Below are 15,221 nucleotides of genomic sequence, written 5' to 3' on the forward strand. Positions count from 1 at the left end.
GCTGAAATAACCAGTTTATCTCCTCTGGTAGAAGCAGCGCTTATCTCCATGATCCAACAAAGACACCATGAAGAGCAGGATTAGGTGAATTTTAGGCAAAGGAGCTAGAAGCTTCAGTGCTGGGCCCACTCAGCCAAGGCACTGGGAGTTGACAGTGGGAACTCCACTCAGGTGCCTCCCGTGAGCCAGGGGCATGGTACTGGGACACTGCCCCTTAGGCCAGCCACCCCTCAATGCAGAGGAGGAGTGTGCCCTGTGAGCGCTCAGGCCACCTGGCCAAGGAAGGGTGCCTACAGAGCTGGGCAGGGAAGAGGAAGTGCAGAAGGTGGACCAGCAAGCCAGATGACCTTGGAGGACTGACTTGTGGGTCACGGGAAGGCTGGGGGAGGCAGCCAGGGCAGCCCAGCCCCAAGTCCCTGTCCTGGTGCCTCTGGTCTAGGGATTCACTGCTCTTCTCCTGATGGAAACACATATCGAGGCTCTTTTTTCACACTGTTCCTTCAGGCGCTGCCTTTCTTGGGGCCAGTCTTTGTCCTACCCTATAGCTAGAGACCTGAGATTCAGCCTGACACTGGCTTCACTGGCAGAAGTTTCTGTTCAGTAGGTCCAGGGTGGGGCATGATTTTTAAAAGCCCCAGGTGCCACTGCTACAGATTTCAGGTTGACAGCCCCTGACTGAGGTGTCATTGGAATCAGTGATACTTTTTGGGCACTCGTTCATTCACTCATTCAGTCAGCAGATAGTTACTGAGTGTGTGTGCCAGGCACCATCATTCCTAGCTTGGTAGAGGGCGTGTTCAGAGGGAGGAATTCTGTACCTATTTTCAAGGAATTTGCAGTCTACTGGGAGAGCCAGACAGGTCAATCTATAACCACAGTTCTGTCAGACACAGGCTGAGAGCCAGGCTGCCATGGTGCCATTGGAGTACAATTGAAGTGCAGTTCCCCTTTGGGAAAATGTCCCAGAGGAGATGACATTTGAACTGTCTCGAAGAGGCAAGGATCATCTGGAGTAGGGAGCATGTCTTTGGCCAGAAAGTCCATAAAGGAGTTCTGGAGGATGGAGGCCTGCAGAAGGAATAGCCGGGTGGGATGGGGGGTGGGGCTGGGAGGTCACAGTCCCCAAAGGCCTCACAGAGTAGGCCCAGGGGTCTGGATTGGATTTTAAAAGTAGAGGGGGTTCAGTCAACGGGGCACATGCTTGCCCTGTCTGAGATATTGCAGTGAGTTTGGAAACGGTAGAGACATGGGCTGGGAAGGGTTGGGCTGGGCAGAGGGAGGGGAAGGCCAGGGTCTGCGATACTTCAGAGGCCACTGGGTAGGCAGTAGTGTGGGTGGATAGGAGAGGGCTGGGGTACGAGTTCAAGGTTTTGGATATACTGACTCCCATGCCCTGTGAAACAGCTCGGAGTCAGCTCAGTAGATGGGTCTACACTGAGAGTAGAGGTCAGACTGGGAGTTAAATGCAGGGTTGTAGGCAGTCTGGTGGCAAGAAGCCCACAACTGTGGCCCGGGGTGCCTGGGAATGTACAAGAGTTGGCAAGCTGCCCAGGATGGTCTGTGGTGTGGACATAGGGAAAAGAATGGCTAGAGGGGCTGGGGCAGTGGCTGAGCGGTAGAGCGCTCACCTAGCACGTGCAAGGCCCTGGGTTCAATCCTCAGCACCATATAAAAATGAATAAATAAAATAAGAAAGATATTATGTCCAACTAACTACAACTAAAAAATAAATATTAAAAAAAATGAATGGCTAGAGTCCAAGGAGGGAGAAATGGGGACAGCCAGGTGTCAACAAGAAGGGGCCTTGGAACATGTCTAGTCCTCATGTCCTCTGGGACCAGCTTGGTCCATGCTACATTCCAGTCGGCCATGGTGACAGGAGCATGGTAGAACCTCTGCACTGTTGTTCCCCAGGGATGGCTACTTTTTTCCTGAGATTATGTCCTGCCCAATATTGAGTGTTGCAAGACCTTCTCTTACAAAATAATGCTACTAGAGGTGGTAGGTTTTTCTTCATGTTATTCCTAAAAACCATGAAAAACTGGCATCTCTAGTTCAACCCCATTAAAAAAAAGTATATATTTTTCTGGCTGTGAAATCTAAAAGACTGACACCCTGAGGTAAACTTGGAGATGGGCACCAAGAATATTCTGAGTGGGGCAGGAAGACCACACATGGCCGTGGGTTGAGGGTCCAGGGAAAAGTGAATTAGAAAACATTGGATTAGCCCCACAGAGTGGTGCACACCTGTAATCCCAGCACCTCTGGAGGCTGAGACGGGAGGACCACAAGTTTGAGGCCAGTCTCAGCAACTTAGTGAGACCATGACTCAAAATAAAAAATACAAATAATGGTAGAACCCCTGAGTTTGATGCTCATTACCAAACCAAGCAAAACAAGACAGAAAACATGGAGTAGAGGAAGGTTTTTGGTTTGTTTTGTTAGCCAGGCTTTAAAGAGTAGAGTCCTGTGCTCCTGAACATTTTAAAATTTGGTGGTGGTTTGGCGATGGTTATATCCTGAGGGGCAAGAGCTGGTAGAGGAAAGGAAGTGAGGGTCAGAAGGGGGAGGGGTAGTGCGGGGACAGGTCCAGCCTGTGGTGGACAGTTCCATCTGGGCAGGGACCTGGGGCCTTGGAGGTGCTGAGTGCCTCCTTTTTCCCAGCAGGGCGAGCCCCCCGTGGCCCTGGGCCTCTCCACCTGGAAGGCCCTCAGTGTCCTGAAGGAGCAGCTGGAGGCTGTGCTGGAAGGACACCTCAAAGAGCAGAAGAAGTGTCTAACCTGGAAGGTGAAGCTTCTTCACGGGTGGCCAGGGCCTGGGCGAGATGGCAGAAAAGCGTGGGGGGTGACTGTCTCAGGGTCACGGTGCACCCTGACTGCCTGGCGGGAGGAGACCGCCCAACTAAGGCCTCATGAAGAATCAGAAGTGGGGGTGGGGTCCCTCTCAGCCAGGTCCTGACACCACTTGCTGTAGGAGCTGGCTGTGAGGTCAAGTGAATTAGACGGAGGTGGCCTTGGGGACCACAGGGGCTCAGGGCAGGGAGAGGCACCCAGATTGCAGCTGGATGGCCGGCCACTCAAGCCCAGCTGCCGTGGCCCCCTAGGAGGCCTGGAGAAGCAGCTTCCTGCACCACGGTAACCGCTGCTCCTGTTTCCACTGGCCGGGTGCCTCACTTATGCTGCTGGCTGTGCTGCTGCTGCTGGGCTGCTGTGGGGGCCAGCCGGCCGGAAGGTGAGTAGGGCCCTAGAGCCTCTGCCTCTGTCCCTCTCCATCCCCCTAGGGTGTCCCAGGGCTCTGAGGGGGCTGTCATCGCTGAGGCTGGGGAGGATAGAGGCTTCACTGGAGTCAAGAACCACGAGACCCTCTTTTCAGAAGGGACTGGGTAGAAAGGGGCATCCTAGGCTCTGGGGGTATCTGGGGGGCCCTTCCTGGAAATACACTGTACCCTCTGCATCCTCTACACCAGCCATGGGGTGGAGCTGGTGAATGCCTCTGCGCTATTCCTGCTGCTGCTTCTCAACCTGGTTCTCATTGGGCGGCAAGATCGGCTGAAGCGCAGGGAGGTGGAGCGCAGGCTTCGGGGAATCATCGACCAAATTCAAGGTGAGACCAAGAGTCAGCCATGTCATTGGGAAAGATACCCTGGAGTGTGTCTGAGCCCTGAGAACTCCTAGGGTGGACAGTAGTCAGTATTCCAGGTGCTGCCATCTCTGGAGTTAGAGGATGCCCAACCCTCTCTTTTGCAGGGTGGTGGGGGCCCTGGAACAGCTGTGGGCACCCAGGCAGTGCCCTTGGTAGGCCGGAAGAGGTGTTGCCCTGGGCTTCTGGGCTTGTTAACATTGGGGTCTGACAGAAAAGACCCTAATGCTTACAGGAGGACAGTTGAGATGTTAGTCTTACCTGGTAGAACTGGGCCAGGGGAGGTGGAAAGGTGGACCAGGGGGGTTGAGATGCCCACAGGAGTCAGGGTTGGTGCAGGGAGGCAGCAGCCTAAAGTAAGCAGCCCAGTTCCTAAAGGAGAGGAGCATTGTTTGTCTTATCTCTAACTATAGATTGAGGGTTACATTAGGCTCTTTGGAGAGTCCGTGCTTTATGCTCTCCAGGGGCGCGTGATGTCAAGAGAAGCAGCCTCTGCTATTGGGAGGCCTTTTTCTGACAGTTCGATCGTGTGTTGTACTCTCAGGGTAGGACAATGACTGAAAGGTAGGCCCTTCCCTCCAGGAGCATAGTCTCTTGCTTAGAAACCACCAGTAACTCCCTCTTGCTCCTCCCAGCCATCACAGATGCTGCATGTGGCTTCTGTGCCTCTGCTGCAGGCTCTGCCCTTCCTGTCTAGCTTCTTCCCTTCCTTCTCTTCCTCCTGTTAAAACCACTTACCCCTCCCAGACGCCTGTGTGCAGACCCATTATGTGCCTCTGTCCTGCTTTTCTCTGACTGGTGAGCATCTCCCTCACTCATTTCCAACAGACAGAATTCATTCCTTCTTCTTCTTCTTGGAATCCATCTCCCATCATCCTGGCAAATAGGTTTTTCTCCATTTAGTGCTCTGGAGGGGCTGGAATCTTTGTTAACACACTCAGCATGTATTTGCCTGCTTTGTAGTCCTTCACCCATGTGTTTCCTCCCACCACCACAGAAAGAGACCTCATACCCCTCTAGGTCCTCAGCAAAGTCTATAATGGTACAAAGAGTTCCAGGTGTGCACAGGGGCTGGCTGAAGGGTGAGAAAGTTGTTTTCCTCCTCCTATTCTCCTCAGATGCCCTCAGGGATAGCAAGGAAATCAAGTGGACAAATGCCCTGTATCCAGACCTCCACATGCCCTTTGCCCCATCCTGGTCTCTGCACTGGGCCTACAGAGATGGACACCTCGTCAACCTGCCTGTTAGCCTGTTGGTGGAAGGTGACATCATAGCCCTGAGGCCTGGCCAGGAATCCTTCGCCTCTCTGAGGGGTATCAAGGTAGCTGTAGGCTGGTCTCCTTCATGGGAATTGCCACAGGCACATCTATAGGCAATTGGGGTCCCAGGGCTCAACCCTTAAGATTGACAGCCACCTCATAGGCTTCACAAGGGCTCTCAGGCAGAGCTGAACCTCCTCTTCTCCTCCTGATGTTCCTTCTGTCCCCAGTCCTTAAGCATCAGGGACCCAGCCCCTCAGGCTACACCCCAGCAGGCTCTTTGCTAGTGGACAGCCCCTGACCTTGGGAGCCATGGCCATTTAGCTGGCATTGTCCAGGAGGAGTGGCATCTGTGAGAGCCCTTTCATTACCCACCTCCCTGTGCTGCTGGCAGGATGATGAGCACATTGTCCTGGAGCCAGGAGACCTGTTCCCTCCCTTCTCTCCCCCGCCCTCGCCCCGGGGAGAAGTGAAGAAAGGGCCACAGAACCCCCAGCAGCACCGGCTCTTCCGTGTCCTGGAGACCCCTGTGATTGACAACATCAGGTAACCATGCCACTGTCTCTTCTGCCTATGCTTCCTCTCCCCAGTGCCTCCTGCCTCCTGCGACAGGAGTGAGCCTCGTGCATCCCCAGGCCTTCCCGAGAGCTGGTGTCTCCTCAGGCTCTTCCCCTTGATCTCTTGTGAGAATTCTTAGACTCGGTTGTGGCCATTCCCAGTCTCTTCTATGGGGACAGCTCCGGAAGCAGCCACAGGCCCCTCTCCCAAGGGGCCATTAGCCAGGGCCAGGGTAGAGTAGGGAACCGCAGGACTCGCTAGTGCTTGGGGAAGAAGCTCACTGGTGCTCTGGCTGAGAGGCCCAGAATCCTCTCAGGGTGCCGGTGTCTGGCCTCTCCCTTGAGCAGGGCTGAGGGTCACCTCTTTCTGCAGGTGGTGCCTGGACATGGCCCTGTCCCGCCCAGTCACTGCACTGGACAACGAGAGGTTCACAGTGCAGTCAGCAATGCTGCATTATGCTGTCCCCGTGGTCCTGGTGTGTGAGGCGGGGCTGTGGGGCAGGGAGAGGGCTGGACATGGGGGAGCCTGGGGCAGACCCAGGTGATCATGTGAGTGCAGGCAGAGGGGCCCAGAGTGAGCCTGTGGTATGAGTGAGGAAGGAAGGGAGCCAGAGCCCGTGGTCCCCAGGGGCGAGGGCTAAGCTGCAGCCCTCCTGTCCCCTCAGGCTGGCTTTCTCATCACCAATGCCCTGCGCTGCATGTTCAGTGCCCCTGGGGTCACCTCCTGGCAGTACACTCTCCTCCAGCTCCAGGCAAGGACGGCCCTTTCTTCTCTGTTGTGCTTCCGTGCTGTGGGGCCCAGTTCCCTCACAAGGCTCTGACTGTCCCTCCCTCTCTGCAGCCCAGGGTTTCCTCAGGCTTTTGCTTAATAATTTTTCCTTCCCCTCCTTCCCTTCCCATCCCTGGATAGCTGTCCTTTCTACCCAGGGGATGGCCATATGGCAGGGCAGCCCTCCCCTCTTCCTCCCTCTGGCCAGCAGCTCCTTGGGAACTTCGGTGTGGTCCACTCCTTCCCAGGTGAATGGCATGCTGCCCATACTCCCGCTGCTTTTCCCAGTCCTCTGGGTCCTGGCGACTGCCTGTGGTGAAGCCCGCGTCTTGGCCCAGATGAGCAAGGCCTCACCCAGCTCCCTGGTAGGTTATTTCTAGGCATCTGGGGACAGTGGCAGGCGAAAGAGAGAAGTGGCTATAGCAGAGAAGTGGGGGCAGAAGCCCAGCTCCACCTTTGGGCTCAGTGTGTTGGAGGTTCTGAGCAGCAACATGAGGGCTCCAGCCCCTTCCATTGCAGAAGGACCTCCAGACCAGGCCCCAGGGCGCAGTGATCCCCCCCCCCCCCCCCCCCCCCCCCCCCCCCGCTCCCACCAATGGCGAGTCAGGACTGCCCTGAAACCCCTTAGCAAAGGGGTTGGGAGCCTCGATGGCGTGGGTCTCCACTGCCTGCATGGAGGCCTGTGCAAAGGTAGCTTTTTCCACACTGAGGTTCATCCCCTCCCTGTGCAGCTGGCCAAGTTCTCAGAGGACACTCTCAGCAGCTACACAGAAGCCGTCTCCTCGCAGGTACACTGACCACAATGGTTTGTCCCAGTCCCTTGCAGTCACAAGCTCTGGTGGCCCTCAGGCTCCTTCCTGGAACCTTGGGACTGTATGACCTTGAGCCTCCAGCTGGGCTCTTGGAACTTCTCCGTACCCATCTACCTGTTGCATGTAGACATCACCCAGGCCTGGTCCCATGACATGTCCACATCTTGTCCCGGACTCCAACCTTCAGTGCTCCCCCTGACTCTTTCTGATTTGGGTCTTAGAGGCCATCTCCAGCGAAACAAGGCTGAGCCCCAGACTTTTTCTCTCCCACCAGGAGATGCTGCGCTGCATTTGGGGCCATTTCCTGAGGGTGATTCAAGGGACATCGCCAACACTGAGCCACAGTGCCAGCCTGCTGCATAGCCTGGGCTCTGTCACGGTGAGGGTGGCCCTGGAGGGAGGAGGTACCTGTCCCTACCAGGCCTGCTGTCTGGCTAGGTACTTATGTGGCCCCTTGGGGGTGGGGCTGATGCCAAGTCCCCTTCTAGTGCTGGCCTCTCTCCCTGTAGGTGCTATGCTGTGTAGACAAACAGGGGATCCTGTCATGGCCAAATCCTAGCCCAGAGACTGTGCTCTTCTTCAGTGGGAAGGTCGAGCCTCCTCATAGCAGCCATGAGGATCTTACAGATGACCTGTCCACCCGCTCCTTCTGCCATCCTGAGGTAGAGGAAGAGGTATGGATGGCTCCCACGGGCTCGACTGGGCTGGGCTTCTTAGTCATGGAGCCTGGCTGGTGGCCTTGGGACGGTGAGGATTAGGAGGGAGAAGCTGGGTCCAGGACCTCTGGAAGCTGCTTCCAGGTGGTTAAGGTGAAGCCACAGGACAAGACAATGAGGGGCCCAGAACCATCCTGCTTCAATGGGAGCCACTAGAACCCTGGTCCTAGGCCTGTGTCCCTGTTCTTCTCAGCCCCACGAACGAGATGCCCTCCTGACTGGCTCCCTGAGCAACACCCTGCACCTTTCCAATGAGCAGGAGCGCGGCGACTGGCCTGGTGATGGTCCCAAGCCCCCCGAGGCCTACTCTTACCACAAAGCACACGGCCGCAACAAACACCCATCTGGCTCCAATGTGAGCTTCAGCAGGGACACTGAGGGCGGCGAGGAAGGTCCTGGAAAGGTGAGGAGGGACACAGAGTCGAGAGGCCACCTCATCTGCTGCAGGCTTTCCTGGTCTCTCCTGCCAAAGGTGCACAGCCCAGCCTGGACTGTCAGGGTCTGAAAGAATGCAGAAGTTGCACACAGCCCCCTGTCTAAGGGCCCTCAGCCTGGCCATCAGGAAGGATGACCTCCTGAGGCCTCACCCAAGTCTCTTCTGTGAATTCCTTTTCCAGTTCTCTCTGATGGTCACCAGCCTCCTAATTAAAACCTTCTAAACACATAAAGCCATGGTGTCCTCTTGGGTGTTGACCCATGACTGAAAAAGATCTCTTATTGTTTCCTCCCTGTCTGGCTGTCCGCTACAGGGCTACCAGGGTCATCGAGTATAGATACTAAAGGCAAACTGGAACCGAGAACAGGGAGAGGGTCTCGGGAGGGACAGGAGCGTGTTAACAGCAGCACTTGGCCTAGGAATGTGCTTTCTTGCTGGGCCAGCTTTGGGCAGGGCCCACCCCACTCCCTGCCTGAGGCTCCTCTTCTCCCATTCCTACAGGGCCACTCTGGCCCAGAGGCCGAGCCCTATGAAGCAGAGGACTTCGTGTGTGACTACCACTTGGAGATGCTGAGCCTGTCCCAGGACCAGCAGAACCCCTCCTGCATCCAGTTTGATGACTCCAACTGGCAGCTCCACCTTACTTCTCTCAAGCCCCTGGGCCTCAACGTGCTGCTGAACCTGTGTAATGCCAGTGTCACTGAGCGCCTGTGTCGCTTCTCGGACCACCTGTGTCACGTTGCCCTGCAGGAGAGCCACCGCACTGTGTTGCCTGTGCACGTGCCCTGGGGCCTCTGCGAGCTGGCCCGCCTCATCGGTATGGTCCATGGTGGTGGCAGTGGGGCGGGGCTGGCTGGGTGTGCGCTGGGTTCTCCAAACAGGCTTGGCACAGGCTCCGCACAGATGAGTTGTCGGAATGGCATTTGCTTGCCATGAGTACCAGCCGTTCTTTTAGATTCTGATGGTCCCACCTCAAGCAGACAGCAGTGTGAGGCAGAGCTTCCTGGCGTGGGAAGATAACAGACTGTCAGGATGAAAGACTGAAGGACTGGCTGGACTGTCTGCTGGGCAGTGAGGCAGCAGGTGGAGCAAGCCTCTGCCCTGTGGCCCTGAATCCTAACGTTGTCCCTGCAGGCTTCACTCCAGGGGCCAAGGAACTCTTCAAGCAGGAAAACCACCTGGCGCTCTACCGCCTCCCCAGTGCTGAGACTGTGAAGGAGACCTTGCTGGGGCGGCCATCCTGTGTCACCAAGCGGCGCCCCCCACTCAGCCACATGATCAGCCTCTTCATCAAGGACACTGCCACCAGTGAGCCTCACATCAGCTCAGCTGGCATCTAGTTGAAAGTTCCAGAGCTTGGCGGGTGGAGTTTTCTGCCCTGCTGAGTCCATTTCTAGGGAGGACTGGGATGATGAACGGTAGACCACTTCCTAAGTTCTCTAGTGTGGCAGAGATTAGGACTGGGAACCTCGGCCAAAGGACAGGAAGAATAGCATCTATATTACCAATTCAGTGGGTTTCATAGCGGCTTGTTGTCCGTGTGGCCTACAGGGGTCCCTCCTGTCATGGGCTCCTTAGGACTCTTCTCAAGGATGGCAGCATGCTACCTGTTGGGTCGGATGAAGCAGGGCCTGGCTTGGGGCCTTCATGTTTTGGTCTTTTTACCCCACCCTCAGGCACAGAGCAGATGCTGTCCCATGGTACTGCTGATGTGGTCTTGGAAGCCTGCACAGACTTCTGGGATGGAGCTGACATCTACCCGCTTTCAGGATCTGACAGGTGGGTGAGGAAGGAGTGTGGCCAGTCTATCTGCCCATCTCATGGACACGGGGCATCTTAAGACCACTCGCCTCATTCCACTCTGCTTCCCTGGCAGAAAGAAAGTGCTGGATTTCTACCAGCGAGCCTGCCTGTCTGGTTATTGCTCTGCCTTTGCCTACAAGCCCATGAACTGTGCCCTGTCCTCTCAGCTCAATGGCAAGTGCATTGAGCTGGTGCAGGTGCCTGGCCAGAGCAGCATCTTCACCATGTGCGAGCTGCCCAGCACCATCCCTATCAAGCAGAACACCCGCCGCAACAGCTGGAGCTCCGATGGTACCGCACACTTCCCTCCCAGTGGGGTGGCACTGGGGCTCCTGGTGGTGCCTCTGGAGGGCCATGGCATTGTTTGCTGCAAAAAGGGCCATGGGCACTGTTTGGGAGCTGGGATGCCAGTGTGGCACTCATTAGCTGGTGACATGGAGTGCCCCTTAGTTTTCTCTCTATAAATAGGTGCTTACTCTATCCTCTTTGTAGGTCTGTTGTGATTTCAAGGGGGTTACTATATATAAAAGTTATGGAAAGTTATGAAACTTTTCAAAAAGGTATGCATTATAGAGTGTTAGCCTTATTAAAACAGACAAAAGCTTAGGTCACAAACCCTACTGGAATCTAGGGTCTCAGAACTTACCCCTTCTACCCCCAAGTACACACTTATGGGGTCTTAGAAACCCAGCAGGCCATGTACTGAAGCAGTTGCTAAGGGTGGGGCCAGCCCCCATCCTTGGAGTGGGGCTGTGCAGGAGCTCTGCCACATTCTACCTGGCTCTCGGGATGGCCACCTGACTGATGAGTACCTTTCATTGTCTTTTCTCCTGTCTGTTGGCTCCTTATGCATCTTGGCTGTGTGTGTGTGGTCCCCTGGGGCCCACCTGCTCATTGATTTGGGTGTGGCATCTGTGCGTGTGGCCCTCGGCTGCCTCCTGGAATCTGCTGGTTCCTGGGTGTCCTGACTGGGTTCCTGGCATCCTGCCGCTTGTTTGCTGGTTTTGTATCTTGTTCCTGCCTGAAGAAGGGATCGGGGAGGTGCTGGAGAAGGAAGACTGCATGCAGGCCCTGAGCGGCCAGATCTTCATGGGCATGGTGTCCTCCCAGTACCAGGCCCGACTGGACATCGTGCGCCTCATCGATGGGCTGGTCAATGCCTGCATCCGCTTCGTCTACTTCTCTTTGGAGGATGAGCTCAAAAGCAAGGTGGGGAGAGACCTCTCCCTCTGCTGCCACTGACTCTTTTCCCCCATGGGCTTCCTCTGTTCATTTCATCTTCCTTTTTTAGGTGTTTGCAGAAAAGATGGGCCTGGAGACAGGCTGGAACTGCCACATCTCCCTCACACCCAATGGTGACATGCCTGGCTCTGAGATCCCTCCCTCTAGCCCCAGCCATGCAGGCTCCCTGCATGATGACCTGAATCAGGGTGAGGGCAAAAGCATGTGGTGGGGTCAGTGCGGGTGGAAGGTTTCCCTCCCAGGAGCTGCAGCTAGGAAGACCCTCCGTAGGTCTCTTCTGATTAGTATACTCCCTTAGAAAATGGCCCCAAATGTCCTTGCAGGCAATAGCAGTGGGAGGGGAAGAGTGGAGACCTGAAGGCAGGAAGTTGTGTGCCATCTGCAGGGCAAGGGAAGGCCCCAGAAGGCTGGCCCAAGGTTGAAGGACAGACTTTTGTCCCCCACAGTGTCCCGAGATGATGTGGAAGGGCTCCTCCTCATGGAAGAGGAGGGTCACTCCGACCTCATCAGCTTCCAGCCTACGGACAGTGACATCCCCAGCTTCCTGGAGGACTGCAACCGGGTACGGTAGCAGGATCTGCCCCTGCCTCCCCAGTGCCCTCTGAAGTGGCTTCATGGCTGGTCCAGGGGAGGGAGGGGCAGGCAGGTGAAGTGGAGGCACCTTGCTCCCCATCCTGAGGTTACTGGCCTCTTCGCTTCCTCCAGGCCAAGCTGCCCCGGGGCATCCACCAGGTGCGGCCCCACCTGCAGAACATTGACAATGTGCCCTTGCTGGTGCCCCTCTTCACTGACTGTACCCCTGAGAGTGAGTGCTGTGGCCCCTGCTGCTGAGCTCTGCCAGGGCTGAGCATCCATGGGCTCCAGAGGGGTTGTGGGTTTCCCATGTGGGGCTGCGATTGCGGGGTAATCTAGTGGGCTGGCACACTGTGGTTTGGCCATTCCAGGGAGCCAGAAGTGACAGTATTCATACGATCATGCTGCTGGGATGGGATTGTTCCAGAGAGGGGCCCACTTCCCATTGTTTCCTGCCCTTCTGGCCTGCGGGTCTCTGCTGGCACCTGCACAGGGCTCCACCTGCCTGAATCTTGTGCATCCCACCTGTCCCCCAGCCATGTGTGAGATGATAAAGATCATGCAGGAGTATGGGGAGGTGACCTGCTGCCTGGGCAGCTCCGCCAACCTGAGGAATAGCTGCCTCTTCCTCCAAAGTGATGTCAGGTCAGAGCAAGACCCTAGGGCTGGTGGGCCAGCCTCTGCCTCTCAGATCTGGGACAGACCTGCATGGGACTTGGGGTATATCCAGTGGTTGATCTTGCATTGGCTGGGACCCAGGCACCTAGTTTGTGGTGGGAGAAGAGGGATGGGATGCTCAGTCCTAGGGGATATATGGGATCTTCCCGAAATGAAGCTCATGGGTGGGCTTTTCCTACACTATGTAGCATTGCCCTGGATCCCCTGTACCCGTCCCGCTGTTCCTGGGAGACCTTTGGCTACGCCACCAGCACCAGCATGGCTCAGGCTTCCGATGGCCTTTCTCCCCTGCAGCTGTCAGGGCAGCTCAATAGCCTGCCCTGTTCCCTGACCTTTCGCCAGGAGGAAACCATCAGCATCATCAGGCTTATCGAGCAGGTGGGGGCTCAGACAGGTGGAAGGGGTAGGAGTACAGGGCTCCCCCGGGGCAGCCTGCTGGGAGGAGTTGCCACACAGGATACTTCAGGGCCCCCTGGCTTCATGCTCAGCTCTCAAAGAAAGTGAAACTCCCCCAGGCAGTTAAATTGGTCTCTGCTCCTTCTTTGCAGGAGCCTCATGGCTTTTGGCTGAAGTTTGTCAGTTGTAGGGCCTGAGAGAGTTCAGGCAGGCTCAAGTCATAACCTATCCTTCTCGGTTCCTAGGCTCGGCATGCCACCTACGGCATCCGTAAATGCTTCCTCTTCCTGCTACAGTGCCAGCTGACCCTCGTGGTCATCCAGGTGAGCTGGGGCCAGGACAGACATTATCCCCTCCCCGTCTGCTCCTTTGTGGAAAGGCCAGAGTTGAGAATCTGAGGCGGGAAGCTGGGATGCAGCGCAGCCGAGGGGTCCCCAGATCCTCTGGGAAGCCCTTGGGCATTTGGAGTTGACTCTACTGGCAGGAAAGTGTGCTCTCCAGCCAGTTCCTCTTGGCCAGGGCACAAGCATCTCTCTGGGCAACAGGCATGGCAACCCTGGCGCCCCTCAGCTCTTATTAATTGTGGTTCCTGGGTTCTTTCTTGGTCTAGTTCCTTTCATGCCTGGTCCAGCTGCCACCACTTCTGAGTACCACAGACATCCTGTGGCTGTCCTGCTTTTGCTACCCTCTGCTCAGGTGAGAGGCCTTGCAGCCCCTCTGTGTCCAGCCAGGTAGGGCCAGGATATCATGGGCGTCCTAGGAGCACAGGGTGCTCAAAGCTCACCTCCTCTGGTGCAGGAGGCACTGAGGGAGTGCTCCTTTGCCTTCTCCCACCTCCTTACCAGACTTGACCTCACTCTCAAGACTCCCTAAAGGCTCTTCCTGTAAGAATTGGGGGACAGAGGTGACAGTCCCTGCACCTTTACCACTCTTGCTTTTCAGCATCTCTCTGCTGGGGAAGCCACCCCATAGCTCCATCATGTCAATGGCTACAGGGAAAAACCTTCATTCCATTCCTAAGAAGGTAAACAAGGCAGACCTGACAAACCAGAACCTGTCATGGAGGAATGCAAGTGGCATGGAGTGGGCTGAAGGTTGGGGTCTGGGAGAGGGTTGAACCAGAGGCTTTGAGGTTGGGAGACCTAGAGAGTCAGCACCTGAGCTGGTAGTTGGAGCTGAGAAAGATCCTTGTTGCGGGTGCAGTCCCTGCTCTTTCTCCCCCAGCCTGTCCATTTGCTAAGAGCCTTTTGAAGATGTGAGTCCCCTGCGTGCTGGACCCACCATGTGGCCAGCAGAAGGGCCACCCGCCATGGGAATGACCTGCCTCCCTTCTCCTGCAGACCCAGCACTACTTCCTGCTCTGCTTCTTACTCAAGTTCAGCCTCACCATCAGCTCGTGTCTCATCTGCTTTGGCTTCACGCTGCAGAGCTTCTGTGACAGTGCCCAGGCCCGCAACCTCACCAACTGCTCCTCTATCATGCTGCGCAGGTGGGTCCATGGGGCTTCCTCCCTCCCCACTCCAGCCCACTTCCCTGAGGCCCCACAGGAGGCTGAGCCCTTGTCTTCCTTTGGCAGTAACGATGAAAGGGCTCCAGCCTGGTTTGAGGACTTTGCCAACGGACTACTGTCAGCTCAGAAGCTCACAGCTGCTCTAATTGTCCTGCACACTGGTGAGGGCTCAGTTTAAAAGGAACTATTGACTGCTGAGTGGAGATGCCCTGATATGGGGGATAAGGCCTCGGACTAGTGAGGAGTCTGACGCCCCCATCGGCCCTTTTTCTCCAGTCTTCATCTCCATCACCCATGTGCATCGCACCAAGCCTCTGTGGAGAAAGAGCCCTTTGACAAACCTTTGGTGGGCCATGACGGTGCCTGTGGTGTGAGTAGTGCTGGATGGAGGGGGCCCTGGGGCCAGGGAGGGGCTTCTGTAGGGCTAGGATTGAGACCTCTCTAGGCCAGAGGTCTAACTGCCCTCCTTGAGCACTTAGGGCAGGTGGGGAAGGAAGCAGACAGCCCGGGTATCACATAGGGCTGCCTCCCCCTCCCGTAGGCTGCTGGGTCAGGTGGTGCAGACAGCTGTGGACCTGCAGCTGTGGACACATAGGGATAGCCGCATCCACTTTGGTCTGGAGGATGTACCCCTGCTAACATGGCTCCTGGGCTGCCTGTCCCTAGTCCTTGTGGTGGTCACCAATGAGATTGTAAAGCTGCACGAGATCCGGTGAGCTGTCAGCAGGGCACCTCCCTTGGGGCTTCAGCATATTGCCTAAACCTGCCACCCTCTTATCTGCATCCTTCCCTCCCTCCCTCCCTCCCTCTGGGGTCCTGCTCCATCTCCTG

General features: G+C 56.2%; 1 protein-coding gene across 9 annotated transcripts in view; it reads left to right on the forward strand.

The window, feature by feature from the left end:
* TMEM94 (transmembrane protein 94) overlaps positions 1-15,221 on the forward strand; it is a 34,447-nt gene that overhangs the window by 18,003 nt on the left and 1,223 nt on the right. For 3 of the 9 annotated variants that reach the window (XM_081272355.1, XM_081272359.1, XM_081272356.1), the window contains 29 exons: positions 2,665-2,787; positions 3,104-3,231; positions 3,467-3,603; positions 4,758-4,960; positions 5,293-5,444; positions 5,829-5,931; positions 6,121-6,207; positions 6,473-6,589; positions 6,956-7,012; positions 7,311-7,415; positions 7,546-7,710; positions 7,946-8,155; positions 8,690-9,005; positions 9,323-9,496; positions 9,865-9,967; positions 10,065-10,282; positions 11,019-11,200; positions 11,283-11,421; positions 11,680-11,795; positions 11,939-12,038; positions 12,343-12,451; positions 12,673-12,862; positions 13,126-13,203; positions 13,491-13,576; positions 13,823-13,904; positions 14,221-14,369; positions 14,457-14,551; positions 14,667-14,760; positions 14,932-15,102. In XM_081272355.1, coding sequence (XP_081128481.1) covers positions 2,665-2,787; positions 3,104-3,231; positions 3,467-3,603; positions 4,758-4,960; positions 5,293-5,444; positions 5,829-5,931; positions 6,121-6,207; positions 6,473-6,589; positions 6,956-7,012; positions 7,311-7,415; positions 7,546-7,710; positions 7,946-8,155; positions 8,690-9,005; positions 9,323-9,496; positions 9,865-9,967; positions 10,065-10,282; positions 11,019-11,200; positions 11,283-11,421; positions 11,680-11,795; positions 11,939-12,038; positions 12,343-12,451; positions 12,673-12,862; positions 13,126-13,203; positions 13,491-13,576; positions 13,823-13,904; positions 14,221-14,369; positions 14,457-14,551; positions 14,667-14,760; positions 14,932-15,102 — 3,989 coding nt within the window. Of the gene's footprint in view, positions 1-2,664; positions 2,788-3,103; positions 3,232-3,466; positions 3,604-4,113; positions 4,204-4,757; positions 4,961-5,292; positions 5,445-5,828; positions 5,932-6,120; positions 6,208-6,472; positions 6,590-6,955; positions 7,013-7,310; positions 7,416-7,545; positions 7,711-7,945; positions 8,156-8,689; positions 9,006-9,322; positions 9,497-9,864; positions 9,968-10,064; positions 10,283-11,018; positions 11,201-11,282; positions 11,422-11,679; positions 11,796-11,938; positions 12,039-12,342; positions 12,452-12,672; positions 12,863-13,125; positions 13,204-13,490; positions 13,577-13,822; positions 13,905-14,220; positions 14,370-14,456; positions 14,552-14,666; positions 14,761-14,931; positions 15,103-15,221 lie in introns of those variants that run through there. The other 6 variants (XM_081272360.1, XM_081272361.1, XM_081272357.1 and 3 more) reach the window with 5 other exon arrangements.

Source organism: Spermophilus citellus (assembly GCF_964194105.1).
Source record: "Spermophilus citellus genome assembly, chromosome: 17".
In the NCBI taxonomy this organism is placed as follows: Eukaryota; Metazoa; Chordata; class Mammalia; order Rodentia; family Sciuridae; genus Spermophilus; species Spermophilus citellus.